Source organism: Myxocyprinus asiaticus, chromosome 35, assembly GCF_019703515.2.
Source record: "Myxocyprinus asiaticus isolate MX2 ecotype Aquarium Trade chromosome 35, UBuf_Myxa_2, whole genome shotgun sequence".
NCBI lineage: Eukaryota > Metazoa > Chordata > Actinopteri > Cypriniformes > Catostomidae > Myxocyprinus > Myxocyprinus asiaticus.
The window spans coordinates 68417-88648 of record NC_059378.1 but is presented as its reverse complement, the minus strand read 5'-3'; the positions used below and the strand labels follow the sequence as shown (position 1 = coordinate 88648).

Here is a 20232-nt window from a genome sequence, read left to right as displayed (position 1 = left end):
ACAAAACGCACAACGCACACACACACACACACACACACACACACACAAAACGCACAACGCACATACACACACACACACACACACACACACACACACAACACACACACACACACAACACACATACACAAACACAACACACATACACACACACACACACAACACACAACACACATACACACACATACACACACACACAACACACAACACACACACACGCACACACACACAACACACAACACACACACATGCACAACACACATACAAAAACACACACACACACAACACACACACACACACACACACACACACAACACACATACAAACACACACACACACACACACACACACACACACACACACACACAACACACATACAAACACACACACACACAACACACATACACACAACACACACACACACACACACAACACACATACAAACACACACACACACAACACACATACAAACACACACACACACACACACAACACACAACACACACACACACAAATATACACATTTAATAATAAAAAATGTGGCTTTGTTTACATCAATAAGTATATATATATCTCACACCGGACTGTCATAAATTATATTATTATTATATTATATTCTCTCTTAATAACTGACTATCAACCGACAGCCTGAATGTCAATACAGTACAATACTGTACATTCTATATATACTATATATACTTTATTATATATTTTATTTTTAATTTTTATTGAATAATGTGTATCTATATAGTGTGTATTGTATACTGTACAGTGTATGTTATTATTTGTATATTGTTGAGTGTAATTATGTGTATATCAGATGTTTAAATTGTGTTGTGTTAATTTGATGTTTATTGTAAATTGGTATATGTCTCATCACTGTCACGACTGCTATGATGATCGGAACTGCACCCAAGAATTTCACACACCATTGCACTTGTGTATATGTCTGTGTGACAATAAAGTGATTTGATTTGATTTGATTTGAAGTAGTATCAATGAGCACACTGGCGTGGCATAGTAAACTACATTTCCCATGAGCCTCTGCGGCGGTGTGCACGTCATCGATGCAGTGACTGAAGTGTGTTGTGTGGCGGAGAGCAACTTCTCAGATCAGAACGGGGTGTGGCGGATTAGAAAACATTGAAACAAATCACAGATCTGTCGCAGTTGCTGCCTAACGGCGCTCGGCGAGATCGATTCAAGGACTAAAAGAAAGAAAAGAGATTTACCGTTTTCTCTTTGTCTGATTCAGTCGCCGATTTTTTCCCTCGACTTCTTTATACCTGTGCAGAAGGGTTGCTCTAAACTTTTTTTTCTTTCTTTTTTTTTTTTTTTTTTTTGGTGTAAAACTTTTGGATTAGTGGGTATTGTTTTATGTGGATTTTGATGTTTTTGGAGCCTTAAACATCAACAGTTTGTCGGTTCCAGGTGGTGTTCTCAATATCAAACTTCACCGTTTTCAACACTTAACGCCTTATTAAAGATTATCTGGACGCATTTTTGGATTTATAGCGTCTTGAAGTCGCTTCCCTTCTTTGACTTGCGACATTTTTTTTTCCAAAGCCAAAAGAGGAAGTTATCCGAGTCTATTACTCACGGAAGACTCTTTAAAAACATCTCTTGCAGCTTGACAAAAGGTTTATACCTTTTTATTTTTCCTCTTAAATCGATCCTGTGAATCCGTCGCCCTGAAGCGTGCATTCGGAACTATGGGCTGTACCGTGAGTCAGGACGATAAAGCCGCGGCCGAGAGATCCAGAATGATTGACCGGAATCTGCGGGAGGACGGAGAGAAAGCTGCTAAAGAAGTCAAACTGCTGCTGTTGGGTGAGTGACAGATCACAGCCAGAGATTGACACATGGATACTGTTACATCTTCTGTCACCAAACGATACTTTGTGACATGAATAAGTGCCTCTTTTTAAACACTGTAAGGAAGTTGGAGAAGTTTTGAGGTCATGTTCATGTTCTTCTCAGGTTTGCTCTGCTAGTAAATATGTGTCAGATTATTAGAAGGTAAATAAAACTATGGTTAGGACTTAAGCAAGTATTTTCTTGTTTCCTAATTGCAGTGCCACAAGATATTTTCTGTCCAAAGTAGATGCAGGTGTTCTGAAATGTTTTCTGTGGAGTTAAAGACTAAAGTGAGCATGAAGTGCTTCTGTAATCAGTGTTATGAGTATTGTGTCACACCAGCAGATGAGTGTGATTGAAGTTTGGACACACCTACTCTTTCTGCAGTATTACTATTCTTATGTAGGGATAATCAATATTTATCTACAAGTGTGAATTCATTTTAAATATTTAAGCATAAACCTTCATGAAAAAGTCTCAGAGATCATGAGAAACACAATCTTTCTCAATCAGAGAGAAACAGAACCGCTCATTATATGTGGAAACCAAACAGCTGTTCTTCAGGTTACTGTAGTGGGACTTTTAGAGGAGGTTAGGGAATATTTTGACAGTGCCAACTGGTGCCACTCACTCACACTCTCTCTCTCTCTCACACACACACACACACACACACACACACAGTATACACACACTCACTCACTCTCTCTCACACACACACACACAGTATACACACACTCTCTCTCTCTACACACACACACACAGTATACACACACTCACTCACTCACTCTCTCTCTCTCTCTCTCTCACACACGCACACACACACACACACTCACTCACTCTCTCTCTCTCTCTCACACACACACACACACACTCAACCACACACACACAGTATACACACACTCACTCACACTCTCTCTCTCTCTCTCACACACACACACACACACACACACACACACACACACAGTATACACACACTCACTCACACTCTCTCTCTCTCTCTCACACACACACACACACACACACACACACACACACACACACAGTATACACACACTCACTCACTCTCTCTCACACACACACACACAGTATACACACACTCACTCACTCTCTCTCTCACACACACACACACAGTATACACACACTCACTCACTCTCTCTCTCTCTCTCTCACACACGCACACACACACACACTCACTCACTCTCTCTCTCTCTCTCACACACACACACACACACACACACACACACACACACAGTATACACACACTCACTCACACTCTCTCTCTCTCTCTCACACACACACACACACACACACACACACACACACACACACACAGTATACACACACTCACTCACTCTCTCTCACACACACACACACAGTATACACACACTCACTCACTCTCTCTCTCACACACACACACACAGTATACACACACTCACTCACTCTCTCTCTCTCTCTCTCACACACGCACACACACACACACTCACTCACTCTCTCTCTCTCTCTCACACACACACACACACTCAACCACACACACACACACACACAGTATACACACACTCACTCACTCTCTCTCTCTCTCACACACACACTCACTCACTCACTCACTCACTCACTCACTCACTCACACACACACACAGTATACACACACTCACTCACTCTCTCTCTCTGTCTCTCTCACTCACACACACACACACACACTCACTCACTCACACTCTCTCTCTCTCTCTCACACACACTAACACACGCACACAAAGACTGTATACATACACACACACTGTATACACACACACACACACACACTGTATACACACGCACACGCACTTTGCCCTGATCCCAACTGTGTTTTGACAGAAATGCAGGAATTCTGTGGGGAATGTTTTCAGCCCAAACAGAAGACTAGAACATCCACCCTGAGCCAAAGAAAGGGGTGAAAGTACAATTGTTTTTGGCAGTGGACTTGTGTATTTGCACATTTGATAGTGAACCTTGCAGAAACATGAAATACTTGATGTATTTTGCTTTTTACAGAGTACTAAGTCCTTTTACAGTTCCCTTTTTTTACTTGGGAAAATTGCAGCTTTGCCGTACCACTGTCTTCCTTTAAACAAATATGTCAGGCAGACAACGGTATTCCCAACTGAGATTTCGGATTTGCACAGTATTGAAAATGTCATTAAGCCTTCCTGTTACTTTATTTTGACTCGTGCTCTCCTCCGTCAGATTTCTGCTGTCTTTTATAATGATGTCTGTCTCTCTAACACCAGCAACTTGGATCAACCCTTTTCAGTAAATAGTGACTGCAGGACAGTTACTCACTTCAGTGACTGTGAACAGTTCTAATAATGTTTTTCCTTGTACACAAATCGCTGTCAGTCACTTCTAATTCTAGAGCTCTATGTTGAAGTGGCTGAGCTCTAATAGCAGAAATGGAGAATAAACACAAGAGATTTCAGTCACTGTCTGAGGAGGTTCAAATGACACACATCTTGACAAGTAACTTATTACTTTCAAAGTTGCAAGAGTTTTCTTGGTTTCAAAAGTATCATGTCTGCTGAACAGAACTTCACATACTACTGAACAACATACAGACAATCTGATTTGAGGGTATTTTCTGAAATGACCACCAGTGATTAACCTTTTAAATCCAAGAAGACCATGTTAACTGACACAGAGCTAAAGATGTGTAAATTCCACGGCAGGAAAACACGCCTTCACTCAACCTCCATTCCTTTCTTTCCAGACTCCAAGTTCTCCATTTAGAGGCGAGTGTTCTCTGAGATGGATGCTGCTATTTTTAGCTTGAGGCAGATGAAGGAAAAAGTTGTATTTCCAGACTCCAGAGTCTCAAGTTGAGGCCTTTTACTCTGAAACTCCTTTAACAATATGATGATGAGGGCCTTTTCACTGTTGTTTTTGTTCTTCTTATAGCCAGGATTGGTCTTTTTACTGGGCTTACTATTTAAAAGAGGTATCTTCAGGTTTCCTGAATTTTGTTCAGTTTAATGGCCGCACTGAATTCCAGAGCTTTGCTCTGTTTATTTATTCTGATTTGCTCTTTATGTTTTTTGGGTTTGTGGTTTAGTTGGTACTGATCACACTTGAGTGGCTTTCACCTAACCCTAACTCTTGGCGATTTACACTCGTAACCAGTCATGTTCTTCTGTTCATTATTATTTTCAGAGGTTTTTTTTCTAATATAAGTTTAAGATTCCCTGCTGTGTAAGAATGGGTTTACTCTTTCAATATGTCCAGGATCCAGAATCAAGGGTTTGTGATCGCTCCCTGAGCACATTTCACAGTCAGAACCTGTTGAACAGTTAGTGGATAAACCATGTCTTCGGCTTTTTGCTTCAGCCATTGAGCTTAATAGCGATGACTGTGATAAATAGAGCGAGAATAACTCCCAGAACTCAACCGCTCATCCTGTGTGCTGTACTACTGTACTGACAAATAAATGTTGATGGGCATTTGGCAAAAAGCCCTAAAACAAACAAGCAAAAGAAAAGCCATTAAGCCCTTTTGGGCAGGAGAGATGACTGGCACTGGCTCAGTGTTACTGTTTCCCGTCAGTGTGACTGAAATGGTCCGTCATCTCGTGGAAGTCGCACTTTGAATGCATACGCCTTATTTGCCTTCTGTGCTTGCTCTTTAGTGGGAAAAATTATCTGTTTAGGATTCGCTATATAAAGATGTCACGGTTCTAAAGGCATGTATTTATATTCACAGTTGAGTAGAATTCTGTATAATGAAGGTTTGAAGGGCTGCACTGTATGATTACAGGGTGAGGTAATAGCAGACTATAGCCCTATTTGGACGGCAATTGTTTCTCAGGGTGACGTCTGTAAAAGTACATTTTCATGGCTCCTCTGTGATAAAACTCATGCGTTCGGATAACAATTAAATGGGGGATGAACGAAACGTTTTGTCGATCACATGATTGCAGTTGCGCTTGTTATATGGAAAATTCATCAATCCACAAACTGTGTCCTCTGTATTTGCGTTTAAATATGTTTGGAATTACGCTAAAATGAAAATAAAATGTTTAAAGCATGAGGGAACCACGCTGCGGACATTACGGAACAAGCCAAAATTCTTGCGAAGAACAATTAAATGAATCAAGAAACTGTAGGGACAAGACTGTTTATCAACGCAGACAAATTAATCTATCAGTGGGGGTACACTCGTTTCGTCACCCGCATCACCTTAGTTGCGCTGCTTGCAGACTCTCTCCTAATCGCACACAAGGAGATATAGAAGACCATATATCAAGGACAGTGAAGATAGTTCAAATGACATTTGAGGAGCTATGGAAAAATGGTTTTCTTATGTTTTGTCTATTAGAGTTTGGAATTATCTGTCAGTGTTTAAAAAGTGGAGGTGGAAATTAAACCTTTTAAGTAAAATAGACATTAACCCGGCAACTTTTCTGGAACTACTCGACCCGTATAAACAAATAGTCATGTAAGCCCTATGTATAAATGTATTTAGTAAATGTTTTACATTGCTGCCATAATAATGGACCATTTCAAAAGTTGACGTGATCTGGCTCTTGTTTTTCTTTCCCATCTACTTAAAGAGTTCCCACTCACTGTGGTGGAGCGGTGATGTCATTTTATTATTGTGAATTATTTCAAAACGTTTCTGTTACACAGTCCTTCAACTTTCATTCTGTCCATTACTGACAGAGCTATTAACACATGCAGCGCAAACGTACAGCTGTGGGTTCGGATGGTAATTAAATTACCACACGACCTTGCTGTGTGGGTAATTTGGCCAGGAATTTTCTCGCGGGAGGTGGGAGAAAAACACCAACATTTCGGATTCGGACGGCAATAAAACCACCGACTACCCCCTGTAAATGCTGGAATTACATCACATCCCCATGTAAAATAATTGCCGTCCGAATAGGGTTATGTGTGAGTGTGTGTGTATGTATGTATGTTTGTGTATGTGATCTTTAAGTGCTGCTGACAAGTCTGCGTCTGTTTCTTATTTTCACTTTAGTTATGGTTCAAGGGATCCCCAGTGCAGAAAACGCTGTGATGAGTGGAACATGGAATCTAACAGGGCTTTTATTATATATATATTTTATATATATATTTTATCACATTTTAGAATAATAGTAAAGTCATTAAAGCTATGGGATAACATAAATGGAACTATGGGAATTATGTTGTGACTAAACAAAATCCAAAATAAATCAAAACTGTGTTATATTTTAGCATCTTCAAAGTAGTCACCCTTTGCAGACATGCACTCTTGACATTTTCTCAACCAACTTCTTGAGGTATCACCCTGGGATGCTTTTTAAACAGTATTGAAGGAGTTCCCATCTATATGTTGGGCACTTATTGGCTGCTTTTCTTTATTATTTGATCCAAGACATCCATTTCAAAAATTTTTTTTTTTTTTTTTTTTTAATTTTAGTTTTATAATGAAATAAATTCATATGTTGGCACAATGATCATGAGAAACATTTCAGTCAAGTGACCCCAAACATTTGAACGGTAGTGTATATATATTTACTTACTGTGATGTGTAGTATTTGGTTCCTACTTTAAAGCCCTCCTATTGCAGATCTCTTCTGTTGTTTGCTGATGACACTTGTGTGGAAACTGTCATTCACCTTAGCCGCTTTTCCAATATTGGCCAGTGCAAGCCAGGACTATCAACTAGCCAGCCGGGGACAATAGCCTCATACCAAAATCAATCTGCGTTCCCACCATCGGGCCTGTAACCCTGCAGCTTTGCCCTAAAACCCTGCCTTTAAAATGCCGCCAACGTCACACATCCCGCCCATTTCATAAGCAAGAGGGAAGCTCAAGCTGAGCTATCATGTTATCTAGTTATCTAGAATATCGAGTTAATATAGTTTGTAAACATTAGCTAGTTAGTAAGATAAGTTAGCGTTGACAACTCACCAACTGTAACTGCCATGGTGTCCTGAGTGGTCTCTCCACTAACAGCTAGACGATGTCCCAGCACACCATCCATGACCTTTGGGCACCACTTTGTCCATTGTGAATTTTAACGGATTTGTACTGTACCTGCAATTTTTTAATTTTCTGCGAACCTCTACCTCTGTGCGCTGGATACACAATCAGGGTATTTCGGCAAAACTCCGCCTTTGACATTGAACCCGCCTCAATCCCCAGTTGGCCTTGTTTGGCCCAAGGGTAATTGGCGGGCAAAAGACCATTGACCGCATTGAAAGCCCAGAGGAGGCATGATGAAGCCCCGGAAGTGACAGTGGGAACGCAACTGGCCGATAGTGGAAATGCGGCTATTGTGTTCAATTGCTCATTTTCTTTCAAAGATTTTAAAATGGGACCAAAAATGTTTCAAACCATAAGATTAAAGCAATAGTTCACCCAGAAATAATTTCTCAACCTCTCGTATCATTCCAAACTCTGACACAGTGTGCAATATTCCGAATCCGAATGTTATTAATGAGAGAGTGCAGGGGGCCTGGGTAGCTCAGTAGTAAAAGACACTGACTACCACACTTGGAGTTCGCTAGTTCGAATCCCAGGGCATGCTGAGTGACTCCAGCCAGGTCTCCTAAGCAACCAAATTGTCCTCGTGTTCACTATAATGTGGTTAGTTCTCGGTGGGGTGCGTGGTTAGTTGAGCGTGGATGGTGTGAAGCCTCCACATGTGCTATGTCTCCGTGGCGACGCACTCAGCAAGCCACGTGATAAGATGCGCAGGTTGATGGTCTCAGACGTGGAGGCAGCTGGGATTCATCCTCCGCCACCCGGATTGAGGTGAATCACTACACGACCACGAGGACTTAAAGCACATTGGGAATTGGGCATTCTAAATTGGGAGAAAAAGGAAAAAATATATGTATAATGATGATTTATATTTTAGAGCTGTCGGGATGGATTTTGTGGGAAATTGCATATATCCCGTGCGTGTTTACGTCATATCCGTACGCAGAGAAAATAAGATCCGGCTACTGTAGCACGTGTGTGGGAGTAGCTAAAGCTGAAAGTTTGCTGTCACAATGAATGAGATAAATTGACCATGGATCATTCAAAATGGCAAACCTCCGGGGAATCACCGACTGTAAAAATAAAGAAACCCAGAACAGAGCAGAGTCTACAAGCACAAAGGGAAAGTGGTAGAGTCCGTAGTAAAACCCCAATCAACATCGGCTTGGCTTTTCAGAGGTGGTGACAACTCTGGGTCGAAAAAGCGACCCAGAGATGTCTTTTTTCTTACTCAACAGGTAAGATATTTTATTGATATGCTTTATGTATAGTTGTGTAATCACACACACACACACACACACACACACGTCTGTAATCGGTGCAGAACTTTCACTTGCGAGCACACGTGTGTATTTTTCTTTATAACGGCAATAATTTATATAAATAAATAGTTCTAGGCTTGCCAAGGACATGTGAGTCTTGAAATGATGTTGACCACTGGTTGGTAACAATGACAATCTATAAATTAGTTACTATCATGGTCTATTTGTCCAGAATATCCTGCAGTTATAAAATATTTACCATGTTTGACCTTATCAGTCTAGCAGTTGTTATATCTAATGTTAACAAACATTGCCTAAATTTTGTAATGTCATTTATTTCAAAACATCAATGAGTCAAAACAACAGCATAAGGTATGACACTTACCTGCTCAGATGACATGTTTTCAGATATCCGTCTTTTCCTTTCTTTCGTTATTTAATTGTCCGTTCGCTCTGATAAGATGTCCTGTATTCATGTGTACACCGATGCCCCAAACCACTCTCATCTGCGCAGAGGAGCAGAGCCGAAGCACAACTTACGTCATTACCAAAACAATGTTCTTCCACAAGACACATGCAGTTTTATTTTTTAACTCCTAGAGGGACAAAAGTTACATAGTGTAGCTTTAAATGAGGAACAGACCAACATTTCACACCAAGTTTGAATTTAAATTTTTGGGTGCAATATTCCTTTAAATTCACATGAGGGACAAACTGTTTCACAGAATGTTACGAAAACCTTAATTGCTAATTTTGAGTACAGTTTTGGTTTTTTTTTTTGTTAAAGAAGTTGATCATTGTTGAACTAATGTGAGCAGTGACCCTAATGCTTTTTTTTTTTTTTTTTTTTTTTTGCCAGTTTGCATGCACTGATGAACAGTCACTGTGAATTCAGTCTGATGAAATCAAACTTCATCTTTCCTCAAAAGGGTTTTTTATTATTTATGTCAGGGCAGCTCAATGATCCGTCACCATGTGCTCCGCTAGTTCCTCAGAGCAAGGTCAAAATACTCATTGAGTCCCTGTTGATCCAGTTTCTGCTCCCACTGATCATGAGCACCACATGTCCAATTATTACTGTAAACCTTTCTAAAGTAAACCTTTCTGTAACCTAACAAGAGGTCAGAAGCATTTGATATTGTGGTCTAAGAGAACTAGATCATTGTTGAACTGGACTTCAAATTTGTATTTTGACAACTTTGAAAATAAGCCTTGGCCATTTTCATGAGTTAATGGGACTTTTATCTGTGTTTTTGTGAATTAATTAATCAGGAAACCAATCTGTCTCAATATGCTTTAAATAGACTTGGGTTTTGCTTTCCATAAATTAACTAATCCCAACCACTAATGTAGTGTTGAAGTCCATTGTGGCTTGTAAAATTTGCAAATACTTTGAGTATGCTAACACTTTCTCTCTGTAGGCAAATCTTCTAAATGCTTTGAGCGATGCAAGTTTGATATCATCCATTCTGTGTTGTGTTTCTGAGGGGCATGAGAACGAATATCCAAATGTGCTAGAGGTGCTATAGCAGGCATTAGCATAAAGTTCTCTGGAAAATCTAACTATTTGACCTTTTTCTAAGTAAACATACTTATTTGGCTTAAGTAAACTGAGCTAAACGTTTCTAAATAACGTTAACTAGTTACAAGTAAACAACTCATCTGTGATTAACATTGTTTTTCTTTATTTAAATTTGAGTTATAGCACGTCTTATACAGTATAAGGGAAATTATGACTGGAATCTCAGTTATCTATACTCAACCAAAAAAAAAAAAGGGGAAAAAAAAAAGATCTTTGCAGCTAGTTCAGTTTACTTAATTAAAATGAACTAAAGCAACACAATTCTAGAACATTTTGTCACAACTTGATTTCATTGCGTTCTATCCATTTAAATTTGTTGGTTTACTTAATCCTTTTGAGTTGGAACAACATGAATAATTTTTGTGGTGTTAATGTAGCATTGATGAAACTGGACAGGGGCGACGCCACATTCAAAACACTTGATTTAAAGGAACGGCGGTGAATCGCGAGGTATTTTTAGGCTGAATGGTGATACATGATATATATCTCAGTATTTTCTATGAAGTGGACTACCAGTCAGGTCTCCTAAGCAACCATATTGGCCTGGTTGCTAGGGAGGGTAGAGTCACATGGGGTAACCTCCTCGTGGTTTCTCGGCGGGGCGCATGGTGAGATGTGTGTAGATTGCCGCGGTGGATGGTGTGGGCCTCCACACGCACTATGTCTCCACGGTAACGCACTCAACAAGTCACGTGATAAGATGCGCGGATTGACGGTCTCAGACGCGGAGGCAACTGAGATTCGTCCTCCGCCACCCGGATTGAGGCAAGTCACTACACCACCACGAGGACTTAGAGCGCATTGGGAATTGGGCATTCCAAATTGGGAGAAAAAGGGGAGAAAATCCCCAAAAACAAAAACAAAAAACAAACATATACTGCAGTTTATGGTGCTCTGGTAAATGGTGGAAGAGATTTGAACTGCTTCAACTTTTGGATGCAACCTGTTTATGACATTCTCTACAGATGACATGCAGGGCTCGACATTAAGCATTGTGATGTGCTTTTTGGTCATTCACTTGTCTGAGTAAAAAAGTTACTTGTCCGGAGAGAAAAAAGGACATGTATTGATTACATGCTCAAGTAACATGTCAGAGTTTCTGTTGTATGTTTTCTAAAATTATGACATGACCAACCTAATAGTATTATACCTATGCAATCAACTAGATTGTCTGGGACAGAAATGTGAACTGCTCTGGGTGGAGGAGGTGATTTTATGTGACATGTACGCACGATAGTCAAATAAAAGAAAGCCTCCATCACCATCATCTACAGCGGGGTGCTCACACTTCTATAGAATAAAATCTACTTTTCCATCAAGTTGTTATTCAAGAGTAGTAAACAGTCAGTAATAAAATAACAAAAGAAAAGCAATGAATAGAAGGAAAAAAAAACACTATAGAAAAAAATACAAATTAAGAAAACAATGCTTTTTATCAGCTTTTTAAAAAATTAACAGGATCAAATATTCAGTGAAACATTCAGAATGAATTAGACATAAAACTACTACTGGTCTTCCCTGTATGAATAATACTTTAATATTTTTATACTCAAGTTATACAAGTGAAGTTATCCAGCCAAGAGCAGCGAGAGGTTTTGTGTTTTCTTGTTAGTGTTTGATTAATATTAAGGATACACTCGACAGCAGCAGGTGTGTTAGGTTACATTTAAACTTACATGTCCTACATTTCAATACAAATCCGCTTTTCCCCCAATGTTTACGTTCACTTAAACATAACTCTCTGTTTTTGGCAGAATTTTGAAATGTAAGTGACCGTTTACTCGGAGCACGCGCATGTAAAGTGCGCCGCACACACACAAGCCGCCTGTCAGTCAAACAGCGCGCAGCTGTTTTGCTGCTCATCTGATCTTTTATATCCAAACCATCTCCAAATAATTGAAAAATTGTTTTCTTTTTATTAACAAGGTCTTCTTCGGCAGTGTGAACTGGCGCTGTATCTCCCTCCATGTTGCAGGAGGACTTGTGAACGAGTGAGGCGGGGTTGTGTGCAGTTCCCTTGTTTTGACCAAACATACAGTTTCTTGAGGGCGCTGAGAATCGTCTGCTTGCATGTGAGGCGACTGAGACATGTAAACGACCAGTCACGATTCGTTTTGTTGTTATGTACCATCATGTTACTACAGTAATAGACCGGTGTGCAACACTGTCTCATTTAAACGGTCCACATATCAGAGCCGCGATAGACGCGTTTGAGCTCATAATGTTAAAGTGTCTGTTTCATTCTCCCTCTCTCTCCTCAACAGTTCCCTGTAACTATACTAATGATAAAAGACAAATATCAATAAAACTTATATCATATACCGTCTGCTAATATGCAGATATCTCGTTTAAACAGATGTAATTCACGAACCTCATGAAAATCCAGCGTTTTCTTCCCGTCGAGCGCTCATCTAATATCTTCCTCTGAAGCGTGTTTTTCTATCAGCCAGAATCAAAACTTCAAGATCAGGATCAAAAGTTCCTCTGATTCACAAATCATGACGGTCAGTCTGTGACAATCCAAGCAGGTGATGCAGGCCGTTTAATCTGTCAGAAGATTACTGCTCTCGCTGGATCTACACGAGCGCGTGAGTGCAACTTCAAAATAAAAGTCTTATGTCTTCTTCACTATCACTGTATGTACGATTGGTTTGATTCTGTATTTTTGGAGAAAATGTGATTACTAATGTGGATATACCATCCATGGTTGCTGGACCTCTGTGTGTACTGTTGTTTCCTTCTTCCTTATTCTTGTGCAAATAAAATACAAAAATTTGATGACTAAACAGAAATCTGAAGAAACTGTTATCTACCATTTAAAATATAATATAATTCTTTTTAATTTTTTTTTACAAAGTTAAAGTTTTGTGTGAAATTGAGTAAATATAGTGTTAAATAAGAGTTTATTCATATATATATATATATATATATATATATATATATATATATATATATATATATATATATATATATATATATATATTTATATATTTTAGCAATTTTGTGTTTTTGTTATTTACTATATTAAATTGTGTGATATATCGGTATTATATCAGCCTATTGGTATATACAATCTAACCGCATATTCGGGTTGTAACGATACCATAATCATATCTTACGATACTATACCAGCTAAAGTACCACGATTGAATGTTAATTCTTAACACAGTTTGTCATAGCAAAGGTGGTTCTTAGAAATTAGCCATTCCGCTCCGGAAGTGGTGAAAATAACTGATGGATGAATTGGGAGGAGGGTCAAATGGACTAACTTGTTACCTAATTCATTCTTAGTTTGATGAAAGAAAAAAAAAAAACTTCACGGCATCAAAACAGCCAGTTCAAACGGCAACAGCTTTAAACTTTTATTCCATTATTTCTGTGATTATTTGATTGTTGGCAACATAAAAATAAAGATATTATAATGTTGAAAGAGTAGCTGTTTCATTATGGACCTTTTTCACAGACTGTGATGTGTTTCTCCCTTATTGAGCAGCGTAAATCTCGCAACATTTTTCATATTATACATTTTTTAAATATTGAGTGTAAGTTTATAACATTATGCTTATTGTTATATTACTCTGGAATTAGTTTTAAAAACTGAATGACCACAGTTGTGAGGGGGTTTCTATGACAGCTGCTGAGAGAGTGACAGTAAATCTTCCCTCATTTTACTCTCTTAATCCACCGCGCTCTATTTATTAACTCTTCTGGAAAGTCATTCAGAGGTAAGAGTGGATTTTTTTCGTTTGCTCTTGGAGCAAATGGGTAAGTGAAAATAATATATGCTGTGATCTCCATTTACCTTTGTCAAAGTTTACCCTGCAATCGTTTACTTCCATGTTCCAAAACCCGGAGTGTGAAAAAGGTCTATTAAAACTGCTTCAGCTCCTCTCTCCTGGTAATCAGCAGCACGAGTGCAGATTACACACACACCGGTTTAATCGCATGGCTCAGGACGTGATCTAATCATAAGTGCGAACTTTGTGAAGTTACAACCACCATGCATTTGTACTTGGAAAAAAAAATTTAACGAGTGCAACGTTCAGTTTTTCTGAGAAACGGTACATCTGTAAATGTTAAGATAAAGCATTTAGGTTAAATGAAGTGGCACTAACCGGTGTGTATTCTGCAGAGGCAGTGGGATGTGTCTGAAGATGTTTAATAAGGTTGCTGGAGTTCCCCCTTTGGAAATCTCTGTAGACATTCACTGCAGATCTCATCAGCCAAAACCCAAAATAATTCAAAATCTCGCTACGTGAATTGTGTTGTGTAAAAAGCATCTCACTCTCCAAAGTTTTGCTTAAATTCTTATTATCCATTAGGAGAGATGGCCACCAAATGAACACGCTGGGATTCAGACGTGTGTGTTTGAAGCATGGGAAAACCACTAAACAATACCATATAAAGGGCAAATTCTAAACAGCATTTTGTGCTCTTAAAGGGCGCTGTGTGAAGGGGACGCCACTCGAAAAGACTATATTTTTAATGTTATTGCAGACATAGGCAAAAATAATATTTACTACCGCACATACAACATAACTTACGGTACTACCGTATTGACGGTACTACCGTTTAAAAAATCCTGTGGCACCGGCAGTATTTTGAAACTTTAGTATCGCGATACTACGGTAGCACCAGTCCACCGTGCAACCATACCGCATACTAGTATCTGCTTTTGTGTACTTTTGTCGAGTATGTTTCTACTTTTGTGGGACTTGGTAGCAAATACATTAAGGCAGTGGTTCTCAATTTTTTTTGGTAATGTCTCCCTTTGAATCTATAACAACTTTTGTACCCCCACCATCACATATTAAAAAAAAAAAAAAAAAAAAGTTTAAACTTCATGTCACAAAGTTTTACCTCAAAGATTCAGTGAAAACACATAAGTGTTCACCGTTTTGCTGAATTACATAAAGCTACACTCTTCTTTGAAAAAAAAATCTGAATAATTCCTGAATATAATCTAAACTTCATCTTTTTGTCAGTAGGGTTACATTGTTCTGTTATTTCAGGAACAATGTTAATAGCTCACCATAAAATTAAATTTGCCATCATTTACTCACTTTCCTCGTTCCAAACGAGTATGACTTTTTCATGCGTGAAACACAAGACTGAGGGACAAGAGGACTGAGATTGTGACGTCAAGCTCCAAAAGCACATAAAAGCACAATAAAAGTTGTCCATATCACTTCGCTCTACATTTCAAATCTACTGAAGCCATTTGATAGAGCAGACCGAAATAGAAGTATTAATTCACTGAAATCTTCCTCTTCACCCATTCATATCTGGTGTTTACATTAGTGCAGCGCAGTGAACGCACCTGACTGACAACATAAGAAGAAAAAGGTGGAGGAAAATAAATCGTGCACATTGCTTCTTCTGTTCTTCCGTCATCACACCAAATTTAAATGTGATAAAGTGAATGAGATTTGAGAACGGGACAGTCTTCTGTTCTGGGGGGTACGACCCACTCTTTGAGGAATACATGTTGGTTTAACCCAGTCTGTGCATGTGTCACCTGTGTGAGACGGATACAATGTTTTGACTAGTTGAGATTTTATTCATGCACACCCACTAATACAGACTCATTCTTTTCATATGTATCTATGACCGAAAACAATTATGTGATTACAGTAATTCATTCTACAGACTGCTAGTTTCTTAAAGAGCCTGTTGGGAATTCCCTTCTGACCTTTTCTGCTCTCTTTAGAACAGATTACATTTCATTCTTAATACTTGATTTTCACTGTTTAGCAGTTTGCCTGATAATAATCTGCTTCAGAGCTGTATCTCCCTCTCTTCCTCTCACTCCGGTCTGCTCACCTCTATGTGGGAACACAACGCTCCGCCAATAAGAACATTTACATAGATGTGCGAGATGCCCAGAAATTAGAGGGTATGCCACGGACACTGTGCCAGCCATCTGTTTGTGTCTGTATTTGTGGGGCAGGATGGCGTTGACATTGACATTGTTCAGGTCTGCTGAAATGAAAGATGACCGAGAGGTGTGTGGCATCGTTTACTTTCCTCTGAATGCAGGAAGTTGGAGCTTTACAAGATGGAACATGTAGATATATTTTTAAAACAGGCCGAGCTGAACGACTGCATGAGTGCATCACTACGCCTTCATCCCCTTCACTTCACATTTGAGAAGATAGAGCGAGAGAACTCTCTTTGTTTACTTCAGTGTGACCCAAAACAACCAGCGATGTGCAGCTGTTGTAAACTCCGGTGACTGAGAAAGCACGTTGTAAAGACACTTTATCTGGGTTCATTGTCAGAGGTCACTGAAATCACAGACAATAAGTTCACAACCTCTTTTACGTCACCAGAAAGGTTGAAAGGTCACCTCTTGCAATGGTTTATATTCACTTACCTCAGGAAAAGGGCTGATCTTTACAGATTGCTTTTTATATTATGCATCCAACTTCCTTTTGCAGTGAGTAGTTAGGATGGGTATTACTAAGGTGGGGTGTGTGTGGGGAGGTGGGGGGTGCATTGTGGGTAGAAGTCTTCTTATTTATGCATTATCAAGATGCGTCCTTGGGCTAAAGTTAGCATAATGTCTCTTGATCTTTATAGAAGTACGACAGTGTATTAACCAGATGGGAAATAACAGACAAGCAGTCGGTATGTCCACACTAGTCCTGACACGACACAGCAACACAGTTGGCATCTCCTACATGTAAATGACAAATAAAAGCAGAAATCGGAACAGTCTGTTTATTGAACATAAATCCTTTTATCACTGAAAGCTGCTTATGGACCAGATAATGTGAGTGGCAACAACTTCAAATCATTCTATAATCACTCCGCTCCAGATCCACTCCAGATTGTCCATTTCCCGCTCACTGATGAGAGAAACACCGATGACATTTGCAATGAACTATCTCTCCACTGTACAGTTATTTCAGTATGCTTTAAAATATCACAAACCTACGTGCAGATGTATTAAATGAAAAATAAACACACAATACTCAGGGAAATGCTTCTGTGTGCTTTATTACAACACTAACATTATTTAAATTAGCTTACTTTTGAAACATGTCGGCAAAATTACCAAACCCATTTAATTAAATAAATGAGCTTTTTTTCTCACTGTCACTTCACTTGGCCAGGACTGCTCTCATTTTCAGTTTGAAGGTGCTTTATTGGTACAACAAATAATTGTAGTCTACATTTATTATATTGTAGGCTAGGAATAACATAATACCATTGTTTATGTTCACGCGTTACTCCTGTTGTTATTTTGCCGATCTTCTTGTGACAGGGAATTGGACAGAAATTGGACACACACCATTCTGAATTGGTGTTTGTGACAGATCTTCAACTGAAGACAGTGAGATCTCAAACACAATGGACGGTAGGTGTGACACCCTCAGCCAAAATCAAGTTGTTTTGAACCGGCTAGTGAGACGGCAGCTTTAATGTACTGTTATGAGAAGGATTTTAGACCAGTGAGAGTTTAATCAGAAATACAAAACCAAGTGATCAACAGTAAAACGGATTAACTTTGTTGCGATGTCACACCACGTCTGGTTAAAAAAAAGGAAAGCAGGGTTAATACTTATAGAGGATATAAAGGCTATTGCATATGTTCTATATTAATGCTTGTGTTTACTGCATTGCTTTTACAGTCAACATGAAATCCAAATTTAGCCTGTTTACTTTAAAACATGTTCCTGGTCTTATTTTCAATGATTCCTCAGTGCTCATTATTCCAAAGAAATCATCATAATCTTTCATAGACATGTCATAACTTGCTTCTTCTCTGAATCAACTTTTTTTTGGAACACTGTTCAGATTACTGAAAGAATCATGTTTATGTTGATTGAAGTCTAAAGGAGTTCATTTTAATGCTAGATGTTAGTTGTCCCTTATAACTAATAATGAATTGTGATGCCAGAGTACAACGAGATTTGATGTTTGACTTTGTGACGTACCTGAATATCAAGATTTGTTAACATCACAATGCTAATCCAATTAACCCTTCGAGAACTCCACCTACCGTGGTTACGGTCGCTCGCTCTGACAAGCTGTGCAGAACTTCCCATAGTAATGAATGAGAGATGGCGAGGTTTTTGGCCAAATACTCTCATAAACGAAACTGATAATATTCTTATGTAGATTGGAATGAAGTGTGACATTGTAAAGCATAAAGAATTAATGTTAAGTTATTAGCTTTAATTTACCTCAGAGCAAATGTAGGGTGTCATACATGTTCAAATGGGAATGAGGAATGACACACTTTAATCCATAGCATGCTCTTCTTGACAAAGATTTAAGAAAATAAAGGAAAAAACACTGCGTGTGTCCTCTCTAGGTTCCTTGTCTAACTATTACAAGTGACCAGACAGCAATGTTTAAAAAAATTTATTTTAATAATTTTTTATAAAATTCCGCTTTCATTACTCAAACACACATTACTATCATAGACTCTTGTTTTTTGAAAAAAAGCAAACGCTTTTCAGAGAAATGGTGCACGGCAACAGTTGCTAAGATAGGATTGGCCAGAAGCGCTTTTAGGGTGGTGCTTAGCGAAGGGTCAGTTGCGGCTTGTTACAGCTTGTTATTAGTCATAGATTTCTCTCAGTTGGGTTGTTGAGCAAGACTCTCTCTGTGACAGCTCTGGCAGGTCTGTGTGGCATGTAGAGATGATGCCAGCCGCTTGGGAGAAGAAAGAAAGATTAGCCAGCTTGGTCTCAGAGGGGCCGTCTGGAGTGAGTGAAAATGAAAAAGCCTGAAACTCCCATTTCTTTTTCAGCCTATTGCACGCCCTCACTCGCCCACTCATTTGTGCGTCTGTGCTCACAGAGCAATACACAAAAGCAAACCGTTCATTAGGGAAAACATGTGCGTCGGAGTCTTCAATGAAAAGTCTTTAACGTTGTGTTGGTGGAGTATGCTTAAGAATTAGGGATGTGCAAAACTACCATTTTTCATATCGATTAGTCGGGGGTTTGTCTGAGCCACTAGTTGACTGTTCGGAACCCAAAAGTATAATTTGGCTGGTTATGGGTCCGTGTACCTTCGGATAATGAGTTTTTTGTTTTTGTCTTCAAAGTGGAATAACCAATAAACTGACCGTTTACTTGTTTTTTTTATCTAGAAAGAAATTAGCAAAATTGAGAAACACTTTATTTTTCAGTTTTTTAGTTTCATCTAAGAAATAAAAAAACAAGAATTCAGCTCGATTTCTCATTTTTTCATTCAAGTGCATAAAATAAGTGTACAGCTTGATTATTTGATTTGCACAGGTGGATGGACGTGATGCCCATTTCTTCTGATTGGTCAGTCTGCAGTGTCATCTGCTCTTCCTCATTCCTTTTCTTCAGAATAAAAGCCTTTTCATACGGGATGTTGCAAGTGCTTCATCACCGCAAGTTTATCGCTTAGCCTACATTGAGTTGTTTTTTGTTTTTTAATACAGTCAATGCGGTGCTCGCTTTGCGATTTCATGTGCACATGTTGCCATGGCTACCGGTCAGAAAGGACTTGATTTTGCCTGATATGTCTATATGGGGAAGTAAATTTATGT

At 39.0% G+C, this 20232-nt stretch overlaps 1 protein-coding gene across 1 annotated transcript in view; it reads left to right on the top strand.

Moving 5' to 3' along the window:
- Nucleotides 1-1104: 1104 nt before the first annotated feature.
- Nucleotides 1105-20232, top strand: part of LOC127425870 (guanine nucleotide-binding protein G(i) subunit alpha-2-like) — a 76022-nt gene continuing 56894 nt past the window's right edge. The window contains exon 1 of the mRNA XM_051672158.1: nucleotides 1105-1827. Coding sequence (XP_051528118.1) covers nucleotides 1710-1827 — 118 coding nt within the window. The 5' untranslated portion in view covers nucleotides 1105-1709. The remainder of the gene's footprint in view (nucleotides 1828-20232) is intronic.